Here is a 20,304-nt window from a genome sequence, read left to right as displayed (position 1 = left end):
CGTGAAGCCGGGGGGCGCGCGTCTGCGCAGTGCGGGGCTGAGGGCGTGAACCCTGGCGACGCGCGTACGTGTGTGCGTGCGACCCGTTTAGTCCGGTTCTGGTTCCGTTCGGTCGTCCCCGGCGCGGGATTGGGCAGAGTCGAGGTTCAGGTCGGGGTCTGGGGAGCCCTGAGGGTGGCGAGGGGCCCGCGGGCATCCCGGCGCGGGCTTCGGAAGGGGGCGCCGAGGGACGAGGCCCCGCCGCGTCTGTGGAATGGGCGGCCTTCGGCCAGGAGCGCACGGGGCGACCTCGGACCCTCCAGGATTGTGTGCAGGGTGTCCGGCAGTTTGGAACTGGCCAGTGCTGTGTTTGTGGGAGTGCTTTTATTAGCTTCTGATTTGCATGGACAACAAGCTGCAGAAAAAGAACAGGCTAAGAACTATCCAGACCCTTGCTTAGCAGCTGCCATTTGCAACGAGAGGGCAAAGTGCAGAGAGAGAATCCAGTTGGGTTGAATGTAGTGGGGGATTCCCATCTTTCTGCGTCATCAAAGAGTGTGATAAAATATTTAACACCGTTAACTTTCCAGAATTTTTCGTACAGTTATTGGAACTTAAAAAAAAAATCCCCTCCAAAAATCTCACCGGCTAATTGCCAAAGACTACGTGCAGCTTTTCCCCGTGAAATTTAAGTTTAGTCGTTTCTCTGAAATAGTGCTAACAAAAAGAAAACTATCTTCCTACTTTGTGTGAAATGCAAGGCCTGTGTGTTACTGTCTACTGGGTTTTTAAAAAATATGGTCGAAGGAAATCCAAGTGGTACTATCACGTATTAGCAACCTTACTGTGTTCTCGCAGAAATCCAGCAGTTGAAATTCTGTGTAAACCAATATTAACCTAAGGTGCTTTTTTTTTTTTTTTTGTAAATGTTTGTCTCTCCGAACTTTTCCCCTAAGAGGCACCTAGTTACCCTGCTTAAAAATGTTACTAAGCTTAAAGTTTTTGGCTGCTTTAGGGTTGCAATGGAAGTTTTTTTTAATTCTTTTTTTTTTTTTTTTTTTTTTTTTATTAAGTCTTTAAAAAATACAACACAAAAATGGCTTCCAAAAGAGCTCTGGTCATCCTGGCCAAAGGAGCAGAGGAGATGGAGACAGTCATTCCTGTAGATGTCATGAGGCGAGCCGGAGTAAGTCCCCTGATGTCTTCTACCTTTTTCAAAATTTTGGGGTTTTGAAGTCATTTTGAATAAAATAATATTCAGTGTACTTTATAAAATATTTCAAACACCCACAAATACAGAAGACTGTATAATAATAATTACCTGTTTATTCACTGCCCACGTTTAGTACTTGTTAGTATTTTGCCATGTTTCTTTTAGACCCACTTCCAGAGGAGTAGATGCTTTAAAACATTTTTTTTGTTGTTGTTTATTTATTTATTTGGAGAGAGAGAGCACGTGCATATGTGAGCAGGTAGAGAGGGAGGAGAGAGAGAATTCCAAGCAGGCTCCATGTGCTATCCGCGCAAAGCCCAGTGTGGGACTTGAGCCCATGAACCGAGAGATCATGACCTGAGCTGAAATCAAAAGTCGGATGGTCGGCTGACTGAGCCACCCAGGTGCCCCTTTAGGAACAGGTGCTTAAAACAAATAAAACATTACACAGCCCTCTTTGTAAATTTCCCCAATACTATTCCCCTTCTTGCCCCAGAGATAGCTCTGTCCCCTCACTGGTGTGTGTCCATCCCATGCATGTCTTCAAAGTAGCATTAAACTGCAGTTGCATTTTGCACGTGTCTCTGTGTGTGTGTCTGTGTGTGTGTGTGTGTGCATGCATGCATATATGCATCCATAGTGAGCGCTTAAATAGCATTTATTGATGCTAGGTGTCATTCTAAGTACTTAACGTAAACTTGTTTAACTCTTCCAACAGCCCTGTGAGTTATTGCCATTCTCATTGTACAACTGAAGAAACTGAGGCACAACGACACTAGATGAAGTGTCGACATTGTAGACTTAGCGAGGAGAAGAGCCGGTACTCAGACCCTAGCAGTCTGGTCCCAGGGTCTGTTACCTTCATTTCTCTGGTTCCCATAAGTGAAGACACACAGATGCACTTCGTTTATTTAAAATTGCTGCTTGGGGCGCCTGGGTGGCGCAGTCGGTTAAGCGTCCGACTTCAGCCAGGTCACGATCTCGCGGTCCGTGAGTTCGAGCCCCGCGTCAGGCTCTGGGCTGATGGCTCGGAGCCTGGAGCCTGTTTCCGATTCTGTGTCTCCCTCTCTCTCTGCCCCTCCCCCGTTCATGCTCTGTCTCTCTCTGTCCCAAAAATAAATAAAAAAACGTTGGAAAAAAAATAAATAAATAAAATTGCTGCTTAGTATTATGCTGTACGAATATGCTGCAGTCTGCTCTGTTCCAGTTTTGTGCCATTTCAGTTCTGTAATATTCTCCTACGGGTTTCTGTGTGGAAGTTTTTCCAGGTTTTGTGACTGAGAGTGGAATTGCTAGGCCAAAGGACAGCCCGTAGTTGGCCTTACCGGATTTTGTCAACTCCCCAAAGTACCGACATGTGGACCCACCAGCAGTGTAGGAAAATTCCCATGTTGCCCGTACCAGCTCTTTCTTATGTCAACTTTGTACATTTTTGCAGGCTAAAGTAGGATTTCATTGTTTTAACTTGTCTTTGTATCTTCAGAAAATTCCATGACACTTAAATGACAACAGTAACTTTGCAAGATGGATTATTAACAGGATGATCATGTAATTGTCGCCCAAACCATAAGGGACACTTGTGGGAGAAAGGACACTCAACCAGACAAGGTCCTGGGACAGCATCTGTAAATCAGGACTTCTCAGGCAAACCGGGACAGACCTGGTTATTAAATATATTTAGCTAACTTACTGGCTGCAAGGCAGCATGGTTTTGTCGCAGTATTTCCTGCCAAGTTATTTTAAAACACAGCAGCTGTGAAAATGTTACTCTAGATTTATGTTTCAGTGTTAAATGTGATGATGTCTTTCTCCTAGATTAAAGTCACCGTCGCGGGTCTGGCTGGGAAAGACCCGGTACAGTGTAGCCGAGATGTTCTCATTTGTCCGGATGCCAGTCTGGAAGATGCAAAAAAAGAGGTTTGTTGTCCACACCTGGAATTACTCCCTCCTGTGCCTTCTTTGTCAGTTTCTTGAACTGTCTTTTGACTACATCTAAGGCTGTGAGCACAGACTTATTTTAAGAAAGTTACTTTGCTTGGATGTCTTCCCCACTATAATAAGCCCTGGGAAGTCAGGGACTCTCCCTTTTTTGTATCCATGGAATCTGGCAGTTCCCTACTGCCTGTGCTGGCTGGGGGGGGGGGGGGGGGGGTGGGACGTTTTCATCAGGATTCTTCTGGCTTCGCAGGCAGCTTAGCCTCCTGTTATGACGTACCTGATAGAAGGAATCACCTGCCACATTTCCTGTTCATTTCTTCTTTTTTTAAAAATGTTTATTTACTTTTGAGAGAGAGAGAGAGAGACAGAATGTGAGCAGGGGAGGGGCAGAGAGAGAGGGAGTCACAGCATCCGAAGCAGGTGAGGTCATGACCTGAGCCGAAGTCAGACGCGTAACCGACTGAGCCACCCAGGCGCCCCTCATTTCTTATTCTTTATGCAAAAGTTCCTTTTTGCCTTTCCTTTTTCAGTGTTCCAGACATAGTTATGTGATTCATTTTATGTGAACAGCTCGCAGTTGATTAGTGGTGGGATTAAGGGAGCATTAAGAATTGTTGTTAAATAGTGTCACTTTATGTTGACAGTTACCTTTGGTGGCAGCTAACACCGGGGAATCTGTCAAGAGCTGAGGGCCCTGTCCTCAGACGCAAGCTCACCCACATGTGCACAGATGCTTTTGCACACCCTTTCATGTAGTTCATTGCTTAATGGCCAGTGTGATAGGGGTGTGGGCTCTGTGCTCTCAGGGCATAGATGTGGCAGAAAAAAAGTGGAGGCAGCTCATGGACGGCCACTTGTGCCCTGCTCAGGAACCCGGAGCATGATTCCCATGCCCAGGTGGCCTCAGATGCATAGAGAAAAGTTTACTCCTTTCTAATAAATTCACATAGTTCAGTGCCAGATTGTGGGGTACAGGAATGTTGGTATTTACATAAAAATTGTTGAAAACATTCTAAATAGCACGTTTCGAGTGGGCGAGTAGAAGTAAATACTCGCTCTTCTCTGGTCTTTTTCATCTTGTGGTGTCTGGGTATTTTAGAACCGTGGTTACCTTTGGTGTCTGTTTATCAGATTCTAAAAGGAGTGAAAGAAATTCTGTACTTCATACTTTGTTTAGTTGGTAGTTTTGCTTGGTTTGAAAACAGCCGAATGTTCATAGTCTTGAGTAATTCTGAGTAGTATATGTTGCACTGAGTATGTACTAAATTTTTAAAATGCTAATGACTAAACTTTTGAAAAATTTTTTTAACATCTTAAAGTATTGTTACATCAAATTCCATTTCATGAATTGAATCAAGTTTGGAATCAGCAGATTTGTAGGATGTTAGGTGTTTGGGATACTAAAATACTGTATCATTATTCTCCCCTAAGTTCCATTTTTCATAGAGGTAAAAAACCTTTTTCTGTGCATTTTACTTGAAATTGTTCTTTTAATTATTTTTATTACTGTGCACATTATCGTTGAAAAAACAATGCGTGTAGACCGTGTATACCTACAGAGTGAAAATGTTAAATGTCCCCGTTCTCATTGTCCTCGCCCCACCATCCCACACCACATCTCATTAGCAGCTGAGCTCTCTTCCGTGTGTGGGTATCTGTAGACCCCGTGTGTGTCAGGGACATACACACACATCTGCGTTTTTTTTTTAAGCGAGCTCTACGCTCAACATGGGGCCCGAACTCACAACCCTGAGATCCAGAGTCTCGTGCTCCACCGACTGAGCCAGCCAAGCGCCCCCTTTTTTTCCTCCCTTTTTACAAGAGTGAGATCATGCTACCCCTGTCATCCTGCAACACGGGCATCCTTTCCTGTTACTATATTCAGATTTTTTGCTAGTTACAACATTCCATCATAGAGATATATACCTTAATTTGTTTAGCTGCGCTTCCACGAACAGTTTTTTGCTATGACCCACGTTTAAAATGTGAAAGTATTATCGGACTATCACTTTAGTGCACATCTCAGATGAAAAGTGTTTGTTTACTTTTTTTGTTTTGTTTTGAAACTACAGGGACCTTACGACGTAGTGGTTCTGCCGGGAGGTAACCTGGGTGCACAGAATTTATCTGAGGTAAAAACCGTGTAAAGGAAGTACTTCAGCATCTGCCCATGTTCTGTTGGTTTTGTTGTTACTAAAATATTTCAGGAAAGGAGGCTGGGAGGAAACTAGAAACAGGTGAAGTGAACAAAATGGTGTTGTAGCTTATTTAGGAAAAACATCCCTAATGACATTTACTATATGAGTAAGCAGAATTGGTGGAACAGTTAATTTGGGAACAGATTCTGTGAATACAGTCTGAATGTAAGACTTCTTTTTTCCTCCCCCACAGTAGAAAAATGAACCTAATTTTGTGTCTTATGAAGGTTTAAGCATAGAAAGATAAGAGACTGGCTGTCTGCTCAACACTAGGGCTGCGGGGGGGGGGGGGGGGGGGGGGGGGGGGGGGGCACTGCAGAGGCTGGAAATGCCAGCTTGCATGAAAATGGCATCGGAATAGGCCCCTGCTGCTTCATCGAAGTCTTCATTGAGTCCACCTGCGGGAAGAGAGAGGGGAGGGAGGGGCAAGAGACAGAAGCGCGCAAGGCAGGTTGAATCAGACGTTTGGGACTGTGCTGGGCCCTGTTCCTGGCTCTGCCTTCTGAAAACACTCCAGACACCACATGTCCCCACCCCCCCTGCTTTCCTCGCGGAGCACAAAGCGGCAGGGGTCAGCGTACCCAAGGGGAATTGCTCTTCTCATCTTCAAACACCTTTAAGAAAAGAATGCCCTTCTCCTGTAACAAACACCTTGATTAGGTTTAAAAATGTAGAAACTATGAATTTGAGAATTTTTCTATTAATGATTTAGAAATACTATTAGAAAATTGATTGAAGATCTTGCATTTTAAACTAAAAGCAGATTCTCTCCCAGTTTCCAGCTGGCCATTGGCTGTGGCTTAATGATAACTTGATGTGTTTGGGTTTTCTTTGAATAGTCTGCTGCTGTGAAAGAGATACTGAAGGAACAAGAAAAAAGGAAGGGCCTTATTGCCGCTATCTGTGCAGGTAACGTGCGGAACCATCCTGTGTTAAAATGTGTTGTTGGATTTCTCCCAAAAATACGTGATGGGGTAGTCTTTAATTGTGAGATTTTGTTCTAGATACTTCTTTTCCCTTCACAGAGCGTGCAGGGCATCTGTATGGGCATATTTAGCTTGGGCGGCATGAACTCAGTGTCATTTCAGAAATGAGTACAGCTCTCTTTTCTGCTTCTCTGTGCTTTTTGGTCTGCGTTCTGTGAAACTACATGTTTTCCGTCTCTGGTTGACCTCTGAGGAAAATAACGCCCTCTGGAATTCAGTAAACAGCTTGTTACAGCAAATCTCTGTGCCAGAAACTAGGTCTGCCAGCACCAGTCAGCAAGAATCGGTCGGACGTGAGCATAACAGCCCTGTCCTGTGCCTGCCCTGCGGGTTCCGAGGCCTCGGGTGCTTTCCGCCTGGTCCTCAGTGTGGAATGTTTGGTTTCGGGCACCGTACTATCTGTCACGTAAGTTAGAAGAAGAAGGTTGTTCGTGCTTCCTGGATGTCCCCACATCTTGGAAGTCAGTAATACTTTGTTTTCTGGAACCACCATGAAATCCATTCTTAATGCTCCAGTATCATGATATCCCGCCATCTTGCATTTTTCCAGAGTGCAGTTCTTTGTTACAGGTCTCTCTGAGACATTTGTCGAAAGAGCAAGTAAATCAGTGAATGGATGGATGGTTTGATAAGATGACAGAGTTTTGTTCAGTACAGTGGATCTGTTAAGGAAGTTACAAGTCGGGGACCATGGGGACTTTGCATTACAGCAGACGTTCTCAGAGCTCTTTCAAAGGCGTCATAAGGTGAAAGCAGATACTGATGTTATTTGTCCTTTTCCTTCTTATAGAGAGTGTGATGATGCCACCACTGGGGTGTGGCACACGTGCTCCCGCATTCTTGTGTCGTCAAAATGTCCCAGTTGTAATTTCTGACTTCTAACGCGGCAGTTACAGGTAGATGTAACTCACGTAAAAGCTCAGGGGGGTTCCTAAAGACCCGGATGTTCGAGGACCCCTGCATTGGAGCCTGGGAGGGACCACAGAGGTGACCACTCTGGCAGGCCCTGTCCTTGGGTTCCAGTCAGCACCAGCCTCTTGACCTGCCCTGGGGGCCCAGGTCTGTCCTCGCTGGAGGACCCTGCGGTCCCTACCGCCCGCGCAGGTGCCACTCTCTGGGTGGGGGTCTCAGGTCCTCTTCGATGTACGAGGACTTGGTCCGGTCACTCTCAGCCCCTGGCCACGGCCTCATTCTTAGGTTCTCTAACCTAAGGAAGGGTTTAGTCTGGATTTGTTCCCTTATGAGTCTGCTGAAAGGAAAAACCACACGTGGGTTTGTCCTTTTGTATCACTGAGGTGGCTGAATGATTGGCCATATCTGGTTCACTGTTTTGTGCTCAGGCAGCTCGAATGCCGTGCTAAGGAGCTTAGACTTTAGAATCCTTTAAATCGCTGTTGACATAAACAGCGCTCTAATATGGTGTTTGTATCGTTGAATATCCTGTGCTGCCTGGCCTTCTGGTGCTGCAGAAAGTAGGAAGTGTGGTGAAAAATAAGGTGGTTCTTCAGTGTCGCAGTTAGGAACCGGGGGCTGCTTACTGAACTGAAAGACTGTTGGCTTAGCCCCGAGTATTGAGTGCTTGAGACAAACTGGAGGGCAGACTATCTGGATAAGAAAGTAAAATGAGATTCACTCTGGGTCTGGAGGGAAAGGAGCCTGGAGACTGGGTCTAGGTACAACCTCCAAGGGCTTGGAGGAGCTGGGGTGACCGAGGTGTTGTCTGCGTGAGTCACCACACGGTGGCGCTGTTGGCCGTAGTGTCTTGGCTGCCCAGGGGCTCCCGCTGCCGTGCCCTCTGCTCTCGGCTCTGGCTCAGAGCCGGATCCCCGCATACACGCAGCAATATTTTCATCTGCCAAAATGTCAAGTAATGGGAGTTAAATATTTCTTCTCGAATTCTCCAAATAGGATTCTTAAGCTTCAGAAAGCAGAAATTATGGGCTTATCAGGGTGAATAAGCCATCACTAAAGTCCTACGTTTGGCCGAAACGTAAATTTATTAACATTACCGTAGGCAGCAGTTTCATCAACTGAAGGGAGCAGCCTAAAAATTTCTAACTTAACGTACGAGCGATTGTTCTCCTCACTGTACGGTCACCTCTGGAGGTTTGCTTTCATAAAATACAAGATCATGTAGGTAGTTATTTACTTCTTAACATCTCACAGTGTAAGAATTAAGGGAAACTGATGAGTCCATTCACATAAATATTGAGTGATAATTATTCAGTCTTTACAGACTTAAAATTTGCCACCATACATAGCTGTCTCGTACATAGGGTAAAAATAAGGTGAGAGGGACATCAGATCTATCTGAGGACTTTGATTTAGGAGATATAAATCGGGATTGGCCTGTCAGGTGGAAAGCTTATGTAATTAAGCAGTATTTGTTGATCTTCCTGTGTGCAGCTGCTGTGATCTAGCCGGCAGGTGTAGTCTGTAGCTCCCTTTTCCTTGGAACTGGGTTGAAAAATGAAAGGTCAGAGCAGGTGGGCGGGGTGGCTGAAGCTGAAGCGTACGGGCTCTGTCCTCGGGTCCCAGCCACGGCGTTGCATCCTGACCTGTTTTGAGGGTCGAGTTGCTGTTCTGAAGCATGTTTTTCTAGGTGTGACGTGAGGCTTAGAGAAAAAAGTAGAATTTTTTTTTTTTATAACCTTCAAGGTAACATGACAGTCATAAAATGTCTTTGTTGTAGTCCTTATCTGAGAAACATTACATACAAAATATGGTTGTGATTCTCCGTGAAATTGACCATTTTCAGTGAATACATTGGGATCAAAATCTGTTAGCAGCTGCGTATTTTAGAGGATCAGAAGCAGACATCTGTGCATGGTCTTTAGTGGTTATTAATAAAGAAACGCTGGTGCCTTTATGTCTCCAGATTTCTGGGCATTTCACAGGTATATCTTCTTCAGGGCTGGACAGTGTCCTAGTCACCTGGGAGGTACGGATGGATAGACGGATGAGTGAGTGCTCATTTTTAAGTAGAAAACCAAAATGAGTCTGTGAAGTAGCAGTCAAGTCCAGAAGTTTGGAGAGTGCCAGCTGCCTTTAGTGTGTGACTAAATCTTCCGTTTGCTGAGAGTAAGGCCTTGGTGGTCTCCCCTCCGGGTATCCCCGGCAGGCTTGCCTGCTGTTCCTTGAGGGACCACACACTGTTCATCTGACGCTGCTCCATATCATTTGGTGAGATGGCTGATGAAGGATTTTGAGTTTGTACACTTCTGCCAGATGTGCTCAGCAGATGGTTTATTAGAAACAAACCGTGCCTCTCATACTAAAAGGTGTTTAATTTCAGAATCATCAGGATATGTTTGGTGAGAGCCTCCTGGTTTTGAAAAATTCTTCCGTTGCAATTTTTAAACCATTAGTTTTTTTATATCCGCACTTAAGTCTTTTTATTAATCTTTTTAGGTCCTACGGCTCTCTTGGCTCATGAAATAGGTTTTGGAAGCAAAGTTACGACACACCCGCTTGCTAAAGACAAAATGATGAATGGGAGTAAGTATATGCTTATATTTTATGTATTTAAAGCATCCTTTTAAAGTTTTTCTTGAGAGAGGTAGAGTGAGTGGTGGAGGGGCAGGGAGAGAGGGAGAGACAGAATCCCGACAGGCGCCGCACCAGCAGTGCGGAGCCCGACACGGGGCTCGAACCCATGGCCTGAGCCGAAACCAAGAGTCAGACGTTTAACCTGCCGAGCCGCCCAGGCGCCGCTGTGCTTCTGTTTTCACGTACGGAAAGACCTTCTCAGAAAGCTGTGATTCAGCTTTGTGTCCCGCCTGGTCGCCTTACGCAGAGGGACTCTCCGCGGGTTGAGGCCTGGCGTGTTCCTCACCTGCTTCGCCAGTGTCGCAGCCGGAGAGGGAGCGAGCGGCGGGGGGAGGTGGTGCGCGTGCCCGTGTGTGCGCCCTGACGGGGCGCAAGGGCTGACGAGCAGAGGCCAGCCGGAGCCCCGGTCGTCCTGGATGGGCGTGGTTATGAAATGCCAGGCTGGCTCAGGTTTTTACCACCTTGCCAGACACTTGAGGGTAAACTTCAAACCTCGACAGCAATTTCAGAAGATGCCCTTTTGCCCACAGTCCAAAGTAAAGTGAATGTTGCTCTCTCCCTGGGTGGCAGGTCTGTTCCTTAGGTGACATGTTTCTTTCATAAATACCAGCTAGACTGTTAACTTTCATTTATTTTTATAAAAACAATTTCTGTTCATGGTAAAAAGTGCAAACAGTGCAAAAGGGGGGTGAAGTAAAAACATCAATTTGCGTTTTCTCTTTCTTCCTCACCCCCTTTCTGCTTTTCAGAGGTAATTTCTGTTAGAAAGTTTCTTGTGTAACTCTAGAATTTTCTCCACATACGCTCATTATCCTTTGTAGTTTAATAACTTTATTCAAATGAAGTCTGTTAAGTATATTGCTCTGCAACTTTTTTTTTTTTGAGAGAGAAAGAGAGCGAGTGCAAACGGGGAAGCAGCAGAGCGGGGGAGAGAGAACCTTACGCAGGCTCCACTCCCAGCATGGGGCCTGACACTGGTTCGTTCCCACGACCCTGGGATCACAACCTGAACAGAGATCAGAAGTTGGATGCTCAACTGACTGAGCCCCCCAGGCACCCCTGCAGCTTGCTTTTTAAACCTAAGATTGTATCCTTTTCTGGGGGCACGAGAGTAATCTGTCAGGTATTTCTTTAATTCTTTGCGTGACCGGTTACTTACTCAGAGGCTGTAAAAGAAGCACGCCATTGGGGCGCCTGGGTGGCTCAGTCTGTTAAATGTAGGACTCTTGATCTCAACTCAGGTCCTGAGCTCACGGTTCAGGAGTTCGAGCCCTGGATCGGTCTCTGCGCTCACAGTGCAGAGCCTGCCGTGGTCTCTGTCCTCCGGGAGGGAACCGCTTACAGACACAGGACACACACGTCGAATTTAAAACCAGAAGGCAGCGTGCAGTTAACGACGGCGCAGTGTAACCAGCCACGTAAACGTACAGCTGTGTGACGACGCTCCCTCAGTAACAGCCACGGCTTCTCAGTGTGACACTCGGAACACCAGCCAGGTAGTGTCTTTTGTCAGACAGGTGGCTTCTCCCTCTGCCATCTGTCCCTGGAGTGCACGCACCAGAGAGACAGAGACTCTGGAACTTGCAGAGAGAAAGAAAGCTGTTGTGGATGATTGCAAGAGCGTCTGAAATTTCCAGGTAGAAGCCAGAAGTGGTTCGGCTGGCATGGAGCCAGCAAGGAAACCGGGAGGCTGGCCGTGTGTGAAACATCGCCAGCCAAACACCAGCGAAGGGACCGGAAGAGGAAACAATAATGGCGGCAGCTGATTGGGAAACAGGCGGCGGTAGATTTTGTCCCCGGTCTCAGCCCCACTCGAGGCTCATTCTGACCTCACACAAAGTAGGCGGGTAACATCTCTTCGTCATCTTCTCACGGCCGGGCCGGGTGGCGCATTTGCACGGTGTTGCTTTGTCTTTTTTTTTTTTAATGTTTATTTTTGAGACAACGCGAGAGACGGAGTGCAAGCAGCGGAGGGGCAGACAGAGGGAGACACAGAATCCGAGGCCGGCTCCGGGCTCCGAGCCGTCGGCCCAGAGCCCGACGTGGGGCTCGAACTCACGAGCCGTGAGATCCTGACCCGCTCAACCGACTGAGCCACTCAGGCGCCCCTGTTGCTTTGTCTTTAACGAAGAGGTGCTGCTTTTTAGAGCAGTGTTAGGCTCGCCGCAAAATGGAGCCGAAAGCGCGGGCCTCCCGCACGCCCTGCCCGCACACGCGGTCTCCCTCGCCTTCCTCTCCCTCGCCTTCCTCTCCCTCGCCAGAGCGGTACCTTTGTCACAGTCGATGAATCTGCACGGACACGGCATCGCCACCTCAAATCCGTCATTTACGTCAGGGTTTGCTCTTGGTGTTGGATGTTCAGAATATTTTCAAACATGATCCAAGGTAGTATTTTCTTAAATACCTGTCACTTTTTTGGAGCTGCTGGATCCTCAGTTGTCGATAAAACCATCTGTGTGAAAAGTGGGGTCTTTTTACAGAGGGCTCTGGCTGCCGGGCGTTTCTGACGTGGGCATGTAACGTACTCGGGGCTAACGGACGGGTTTTAGAGAGTCGGAAAGATTGGAATCAGGCTTCCTTTAGTGGTTACGACATGTTGGGGGGGACGCGTCCAGTCGGCCACGTTCCTCCTTTATCCGAATGTGGATCTGTTGTGTCTATTTTCCTGCCTCAAGAACACGGAGGTGGGTTGGGAACAGGAAAGCTTAGGTCGTTAACTCTCGGCGGCGCTGGTCAGGTGCACTCGCGGGCGTTATCTCCACGGAGCCTCCCGGGCCCCGGTGCCCAGCGAGGCAGCTGTTGGCTTCCCGGAAGAGGACACCGGCTCCCGGAGGCCGGGCCACTTGCCCGGAGTCGGGCTGGAGCTCGGGCCCACCTCTGTCCCGGTGCGGCTCCCGCGCACGTTAAGTTACGAGGTGCTGGGTTCAGCCGGTGAGTCCTCCTGTGGGGAAAGACCGGTTGAGTGTCTGCCCTCTCAGGGCGCCTGAGGAGTGAGGCCGTAATCACTCCTGGGGGCCCTGGTCCTCCTCACGTACCTGGCAGAGCGGCGTGAAACTTTGACTCACATAAGCAATCCGGTCTGAAGGACGCAGTCTTCCCGTGTCTCGGTTTTTAAATGAAGAAGTCTTTTAATAGTCTTTTAATAGTCTTTTTCGCTTCCTATGTGTCTGTTCTCGAAAGCACCCGAAGCCCCCCGTCACGAAGGTGAGCAGTGAAGGGCTGTGCCCCTGGGCCAGGCAGTGTGGGGCCGGCCGTGGGCGGGCTCCTTCCCCCTCCCGGCCCCGGTTTCCATCCTGACACCTAAGGGTATCAGTAGTCCTCGCCTCACAGGGTCGTTGACGGGCTCCGTGAGTCAGCGTGTGTGACGCACCCAGAACGTGGCCTGGCGCGAGCCCGCGCTGGGGGCGGAGGGCCGGTCGGTCCCGGCTCCGGGCCGAGCGCTGGGAACACGGCGGTGAACGGCCGTCCTCCCCCGGCTGCTGCCTGCTGCGGTAACACCACCGCTCTGTCCAGGCCTCCCACTTGATCGGACTCCCGTGGCAGCCCCGGGGGTTGGTGTCACCCCCGTTTTACAGAAGAGAAAGGCGAGGCTTAGCGAGATGGGACAGCTACTGAATGGCAGACCTGGAATTGGAACCCAGGGCTGCCATTCCCAGAGGTCGGTGACTTTTCTTAACGGGCAAGATGGTGAATGTCTCGGGCTCTCGGGGCCTTCGGGTCTCTCCAGCAACTACTCCCTTGAGGAGCCACTGACCAATAAAAAGCAGCCATTAGGTGCCGACCCCTCGTGTCTAGGCTCCCTCTGGCTGCTGCTGCTCTGAAGAGACTTCCTTCCTGGCTCTGGAGTGTTTGGTTAAAATTAAAAAGAAGTCGGCAACTAATGCTCTGTGCCAGTGGACTGCGGGGTGTGGATTTGCAGAGTTCGTGAATCCAAGTCGGCTGAGGCGTGCCAACCTGCCTCGCTGGCCCTGGGGCGCGTGGTGTCCTTGTCCGGCGTCGCCGCTAGGTGGAGGTAGCCGGCGAGTGTAGACCTGCTCTTCGGGCTGGAATTTTGAAAAGAGTCCTGGAACCTTGAATTGTCTGTAACTGGTGCAAGCCGTGGTTGTAATACTTTACCCACGAAGAGAGCGTTCAGCGAGCCGTTCAGAAATGGCCTCACCCAGCCCCAGTCCAGGCCGTGCATCTCGCCGCCCTGGAAGACGAGACCCAGTGGGTTTCCTGGTTGGGCATCTGAAGATGTCTCGGCCTGGTTCAGCCGTCAGTAAATGAGGTTAGATGGTCAACCCAGAGATGCTCTTCCTCTGCGGCAGGGTAACTAGGAAATTTGTCTTTCAGTGTCTGTTTATTTTTGAGAGAGAGCGAGCGAGCAGGGGAGGGGCAGGGAGGGAGACACAGGATCCAAAACCGGCTCCGCGCTGTCAGCCTAGAGCCTGAGGCGGGGCTCCAACCCACAGACCAGGAGATCGTGATCTGAGCTGGAGTCCGATGCTTAACTGACTGACCCCTAGGAAGACGTTCATGTGCTGTATTTCGTTATTTCAGTGGGTGACTCGATTTTTGTTTTTAATGTTTGCTTAATTTGGAAAGAGAGAGCAAGCAAGGGAGGGACAGAGATGGAGGGGGACAGAGGATCCGAAGCAGGCTCTGCCCGGTCAGCACGAACGGTGAGATCATAACCTGAGCCAAAGTCAGATGTTCAACTGACTGAGCTGCCCGGGCGTCCCTCGGGTGACTGGATTTGTAACGAGGACAGGAAGACCTAATCTACTGAAGGTCTCCACCACTTGGAAAGGACGTGAACATCATCGTGTGGTTCCTAAAGCTCGTGAATACGGCAGAAGCAGATCACTTCTGCTTTAAGGGGCTCATTAGATCAGGTGACGATTTTCTGTCTGTAGACATCGAACAAGCATTTCCTGGGCTCCTCCGTGACTCTGAGAACAGAAAAAGGAACAAGCCCAAGCTATCTGATGGGAGAGCCGGGTGGTGCGGGCACTGAATCTGGCAGTAGGGGGAGACTAGTCTCAGGGCTGGCGGTGCGACCAGGGAACCTTGTGGGCTTCGGCCCCTCCCCTCAGTCTGTTCTTTGTGTCTTTGGTCTCTGTGTGGTGCCACCATCCACCCAGTTGTAGGACAGACAGCTGGGAGTTCTCTTCACCACCTCCCCGTGTTCAGTCCTGCTCAGAGTTGTGGGCATTTTGTTTTCTACGTGATTTCTCACACTTTCATTTCCCTGTCACCCCTGGCCCCACCCAGGTCACCATGAGCTCCCACCTGGATGGCAAGTTCTTTTCGGTCTCCCCTTTGGTTCCTTCTGGTCCAGTCTTTGTGCAGGCCAGACCCAGAGGGCGTGCCCGCCTGGATGTGGAACAGAGTCGCCTTTAGGTGCTGGAGAAAGTAGGCAAAGGCCTCTCCTGGGAGCAGAACTGGATAAGCTCCGACGTGCACTTTGGAAAGGTGACCTTTTTTGTGGCGCTGAGCAGAGAGTGGAGGGAAGGACAGGTGGAAGGCAGGGCCGGAACACGGAGATCCTGCGTGAAGGCCGCAGATGCAGAGAGGAGGCAACGAGGGATGTTCATTCGTTCACCTGATGCTTGGGGGCACCTCCGCGGGTCCGTTAGTGTCCTAGGCCACGTGGGGTGGCTGAGGGCCCGGCCTTTTAAAGGGCAGGCAGTAAAGCAGGAGACACACTGTTTTCACGTTCTGTCAGTGCCGGGGGCCCCGGTGGTGCGATCCGGGGGCCTGATCTGGGGAGCGGTCACAGATGCCTCCTCTGAGGGGCGCTGGAGGAGGTGAGAGCTTTCTGGGCAGTGGGAGCCGGGGGGCCGGGTCGTGGGGGTGCGGCTGCTCCCGAGGACTTAGGGCCGGGTGGCCTGTGCACTAGGAGGGTTTGGTGACCACGTGTGTGGAAGGGGAGGCCTTGGGGAGCTGACGCTGAAGGTTCCCAGCTTTGTGGCTGTGATCTGCCCAGATGTCCCATCATCCACTGAATTTGGACACAGGAGAAGCATATGCTGGTTTTACTGTATTTCCCCCCAAAAGCCAATTGGGGGACACGGAAGGAAAGTGGTTCCTGAGAAATGAGTGGGGTTTCTCCTTCCACACACCTCCTCCTCCCTGTGTGTTCTGTGTTGTTTTTGCTAGTTGTTTTTTTTTAATGTTTTTTTAAATGTTTATTTATATTAGAGAGGGAGAGACAGGGTGAGCTGGGGAGGGACAGAGAGAGGGGGAGACACAGAATCCGAAGCAGGTTCCAGGCTCCGAGCTGTCCCTACAGAGCCCGACGTGGGGCTCGAACCCACGAATCGTGAGATCGTGACCGACTGAGCCACCAGGCGCCCCTTATTTTTGCTAGTTTGTTTTTGAGATAGAGTCTGTGCGTGATGCAGGCAGTCCGTGTGACAGGAGTCTGTGTGACAGGCAGTCTGTAGGGAAGGGGGAGCAGGGACGTAGGCCTTTCAGAAGACCTCAGTGATTTTCAGGAAAGATGAAGGGGCCCTTGGGAGACTAGATGGGAGGTGGGATGGTTTGTGACAGAGTCTGTCTGGTGTCCACTTCTGGTCTCCTCTCTCCTGGGACAAGAGTCCATCCTCCCTGGCTGATGGGCTCCCGGAAGGGACACGGCGGCCGAGTCCCTTAGGACCTGTCTTCAGGCAGGGCGGGGGCGAGGGGGGCTCAGAGAAAGCCTCTTCCTGCAGTTGCCGTTTGTCCGGTGCCTTCAGCCCAAAGTAGTCGCTGTACCAAAGCGGCACGTTTCGGGGGGCCCCTTCGGCTTCCCCTTCAGTGTAAGGGCGGACCCTTGAGCGTCGGTTGGTGACAGAAATGTGAACGCTCGGCCTCCCTCCCGCTGCCCCGCCCACTTACAAGGTCTTCTGCAACCGCACTTGACTTCCGTGTGTTCGTGTCATTTCGCCGCGGCCGTCAGTTCCTCTCCCTCTGCTGCACACGTCGCCGTAGCATCTCCGCGCGGGGCCGGGCCGCCGCCGCCTCGTCCGGCTACCCTTGTCGTGGGGTTTGGTTTTGGGGTTTTGGAAATTTCTGTGAGACCCATCTTGTCCGGTAACGGGGACTTGAATTGCAGGGCGGAGTGATAGTGTTCCCAGCGGAGCCCGTTCGGATGTAACCCTCTCTCGTTCTTCCTCCGAAGGTCATTACAGCTACTCCGAGAACCGCGTGGAGAAGGACGGCCTGATCCTCACTAGCCGCGGGCCTGGAACCAGCTTCGAGTTTGCTCTTGCGATTGTTGAAGCGCTGAGCGGCAAGGACGTGGCTGACCAAGTGAAGGCCCCGCTCGTGCTTAAGGATTAGAGCGGAAACCTTCAAGGAGGAGTCAGAGAAACGGGCCGTCCGCAGTCATTGTCCCCGTGTTCACTTTAAGCGAAAGGAGCCGTCACCGCGCGGAGGAGCATGGTCACTGCCCCCAGCGGTGCGGGCCGGTGGCGGCAGCCGCACGGGGCTTCCCCGCCTGCCTCGTGTCCCCCCCGACGGTCCTGAACCTGGATTGCACCATAGATGGCATTTAGCGAGCTCCTGATGGTTTTCATTTATCTCTGGTTCCCCCTTTTTTGTGTGTGAAATCAAGTTCATGATCAGCCTCGCTTGCAGCTGTTAGCTGTTGATGCGGCTGCTGAGGTGAACGAATAGTGAACACATTTGTCACAGAAGAAGGAAAGGCATAAAAGCAAGGATTTAAGAGGCTGTGATGTTCTCTCATTTGTTAATTGCGTATCATTAACGTGCTATTAAAAAATACCAACCAAGTTGGCTGTAATGGTGAATTTTTGTAGACCAGTTCCTTTTGACGTCGCAGAAGGAGTCTTCAGGCGGAAGTGAAAACCTTCTGAGGCCGGCCCGGCCTCCGTTTTCCCTTCCTCTGGTGACCGGCACCAGGGGCCCGGGCCCGCCAGCCAGCGCGGCTCCACCCCGGGGCCTCGGCCGAGCGGTCAGGAGGACGGGCAGGGCGCCTGGAGCCACCGGCAGCCACTCTGTCCCCGAGGAGAGCCCGCCCAGGAAGGCAGATCCATCTGTAGCTGAGCCAGAGCGACTCCCGGGTTGTTCACGGGACCCAGCAGGTTCCCCTGGCTTTTCTGTCTCCCCGTGACCGGCGTGTACTGCCCGGCCGAGGGGCGGAACGGAGTTTGGGCTTCTGCGCAGGGAGCTGGGCTGCTCCGCACAACTGACGCAGAGCCAGCACCTAGGCAGACAGCCTCATCGTGTGCTACCTTTTCTCCCTCCTGTTCCTTTCCCCCTCTCCGTCCTCTGGCAAAGAACAGCCGTCAGCAAACTCTCTGGAAAGGACAGCTGGTAACCATTTTAAACGTGGGTCACAAAGCCTCGTCGCGGTTACTCAGCTGGCCTTGTAGCACCAAAACAGACAAAAGACGCACGTGAGGCGGTGATGATGGTTGTGTCCAACAAAACTCATGAATCCAGGGAGCGGTGGGGATTTGGCCCTCGGGCTGCAGCTCGCTGACCCCTGGGCTAGGAGGCAAGGCAGATCATTTTTTTAATGCAGATATGTAACTACGTTTTGGGAAACGAAGCTGTAAAGAGACAGCTAGGGGAGAGACAGCAGCAGGAGAGACTTTGTGTTCTGAGAAGCAAAGTGGGGTAAGGAGGCAGCGATGGGGTTTTTTTCTGCAGCCGTGTTAGAGGAGTCCTCTCTGGAAGGGGACCTCAAAAATTTGTGGAGTCTTGGGTGTGCACGAGGCAAGTCTGTTAGCATGTGAGGAAGGAGAAGCCGGACACGCAAAGGGCCTGAGGCAGGAGGAGTGCGTGGGGTGTGGAGGGACAGCACGAGGGCCGCTTGAGGGGGAACTCGGAGGTGAGGCTGGGGAGGCAAGGCCTGGAACCGACTCTGAGCCGTGGAGGAAGGACCCAACCCTACTTGGCTCAAAGGCCCTGCTGAGAAGGCCTGCTGCAGGCCCCGGATGGGAAGCTCCAGGCACAGGAGGGGCAGTGGGCCCTCTGGGACAACTGTCACATCTTGAACACAAGGTCAAAGGGAGATTCTGCGTGGGGAGCCAGAGAGAGCGATTGGGGTTGAGTGGGGTGAATTTAGAGATCAGCTGGACAAAGCTGACAGGTCTAGAAGATACACTTTGACTAAGGAAAGAAAACCCAGAGACCTGGTACTTCCAAAGTCCCAAATTACCGACCTGAAAATGTTACTCGTGAGCAGTTGTAAATTCTCCCAAGTTACGGGGGTTTTACCAGCCAGCCCCTAGCTCCGAATAAACTCCCTGGAATTTTGGAGGGATCTAAAGGAAGGGAAACGGTTTTTTTGCATTTTTTGCCCTCAGGGCAGCCAGAAAAGGTGGTTCTAGAATGGCCAACGATGAAAAGAGCACTTCTACGGGGAGACTTTATCAGAGCTCAGGTGTTGTAGTGAAGGGTTTTTCCGGACAGGGTTTGGGGCAGGGACCGCGGGGCGCCTTATCTAAGGCTCGGGCCCTTCCTGGCTTGGTCAAGAATTATGGCTTTAGGCACACTGATAGCAGGTGAAGCCTCCACCCTCTCTAGCTGCTGCTCTGTGCTGAGCACACCTGCTCTCCTTCTTCCAGGAAGTTGGGGGGGGGGGGGGGGTTGGGGGGGGGGGAAAACCAAACCTGGGCGCGGAGGTTGGGGGGGGGGGGGGGGGGGGGGGGGGGAAGGCTGGCTACATTTGGAAGTACCTGGAGTTGAGGAGTGTGGCCCCTCCAGCCCGACCGGATGGCGCCTCCCAGGCCTGGGGTCACCGGAGGTCAAACTCGGAGGGACTTTGGTACCACTCCGCCCACACAACCTCAGCGACAGTAGCTGCAGTTTCGAGAGCTCCTGGGGTCTGCCCAGCTCTCCGGGACGGCTAGGGAGGCCAGGGGCTCCAGAAATGAAGCTTTACCCCGGAGCTCAGTCCCCTTGGGAAAGAAAATTCCCTGGCAGGACGCAGCCCAGCGCGGGGCAGGAGGCGGCCGGGCTCTGTTCCTGGGGCCCGTCTGGGCAGCGGCCGCCAGCCTGCCCTTCCGAAGCGGGAGTCGGTACCCGTCTTTCCGTAGGACTTGGGAAAGGCTTCCGTCCGTTCCCCGGGTGCTGAATAGGACCGGGAAGGGGCCACACGGCTTATCGAGCACCTACTGTGCGCCGATCACTGAGCTAGGTGAGTCGGGTCTTTCACACTTTATACAAAAGGGATTGTGCGGTTTGTTCCACTTTTCCGCCCTTCGTTTTGACGCACCGTCGTCTGGAGACCTTGCTCCCCGTCAGCGCGGAGAAACTCGTGTGCCGCGTCGGCCGGCCGGATCCTCGAGGCCAGCAGCCCGTCACAAGGGGCTGAGGTCGTCACCCGTCGTAAAAAGGAGGAAACCCTCGTCTCTTTAGAGGTCAAGAACCTGTCTGTGCTGCGCTGTGGGATTGTTGGAAGGATCAAGGCCCACAGTGAAAGGCAAGTACGTTTCTTAAGCTG

General features: G+C 51.1%; 1 protein-coding gene across 2 annotated transcripts; it reads left to right on the top strand.

Moving 5' to 3' along the window:
• Positions 1 to 17,623, top strand: PARK7 (Parkinsonism associated deglycase). 2 transcript variants are annotated; one of them, XM_049618170.1, is made up of 7 exons: positions 1 to 144; positions 1,053 to 1,165; positions 3,008 to 3,109; positions 5,203 to 5,262; positions 6,168 to 6,237; positions 9,726 to 9,812; positions 17,011 to 17,623. In XM_049618170.1, exons 2-7 carry the CDS (start codon positions 1,076 to 1,078, stop codon positions 17,169 to 17,171), a joined length of 570 nt encoding a protein of 189 aa, XP_049474127.1. In that variant the 5' UTR covers positions 1 to 144; positions 1,053 to 1,075; the 3' UTR covers positions 17,172 to 17,623. The 2 variants fall into 2 exon arrangements, with proteins under 2 accessions (XP_049474127.1, XP_049474126.1); XM_049618169.1 differs by having other exon boundaries at positions 2 to 150.
• The last annotated feature ends 2,681 nt before the right edge of the window (positions 17,624 to 20,304 follow it).

The sequence above is a fragment of the Panthera uncia genome, assembly GCF_023721935.1.
Source record: "Panthera uncia isolate 11264 chromosome C1 unlocalized genomic scaffold, Puncia_PCG_1.0 HiC_scaffold_4, whole genome shotgun sequence".
NCBI classification, from domain to species: domain Eukaryota; kingdom Metazoa; phylum Chordata; class Mammalia; order Carnivora; family Felidae; genus Panthera; species Panthera uncia.
Note: the sequence above shows the minus strand (reverse complement) of the source record. Positions and strands in the feature narration are given on the sequence as shown.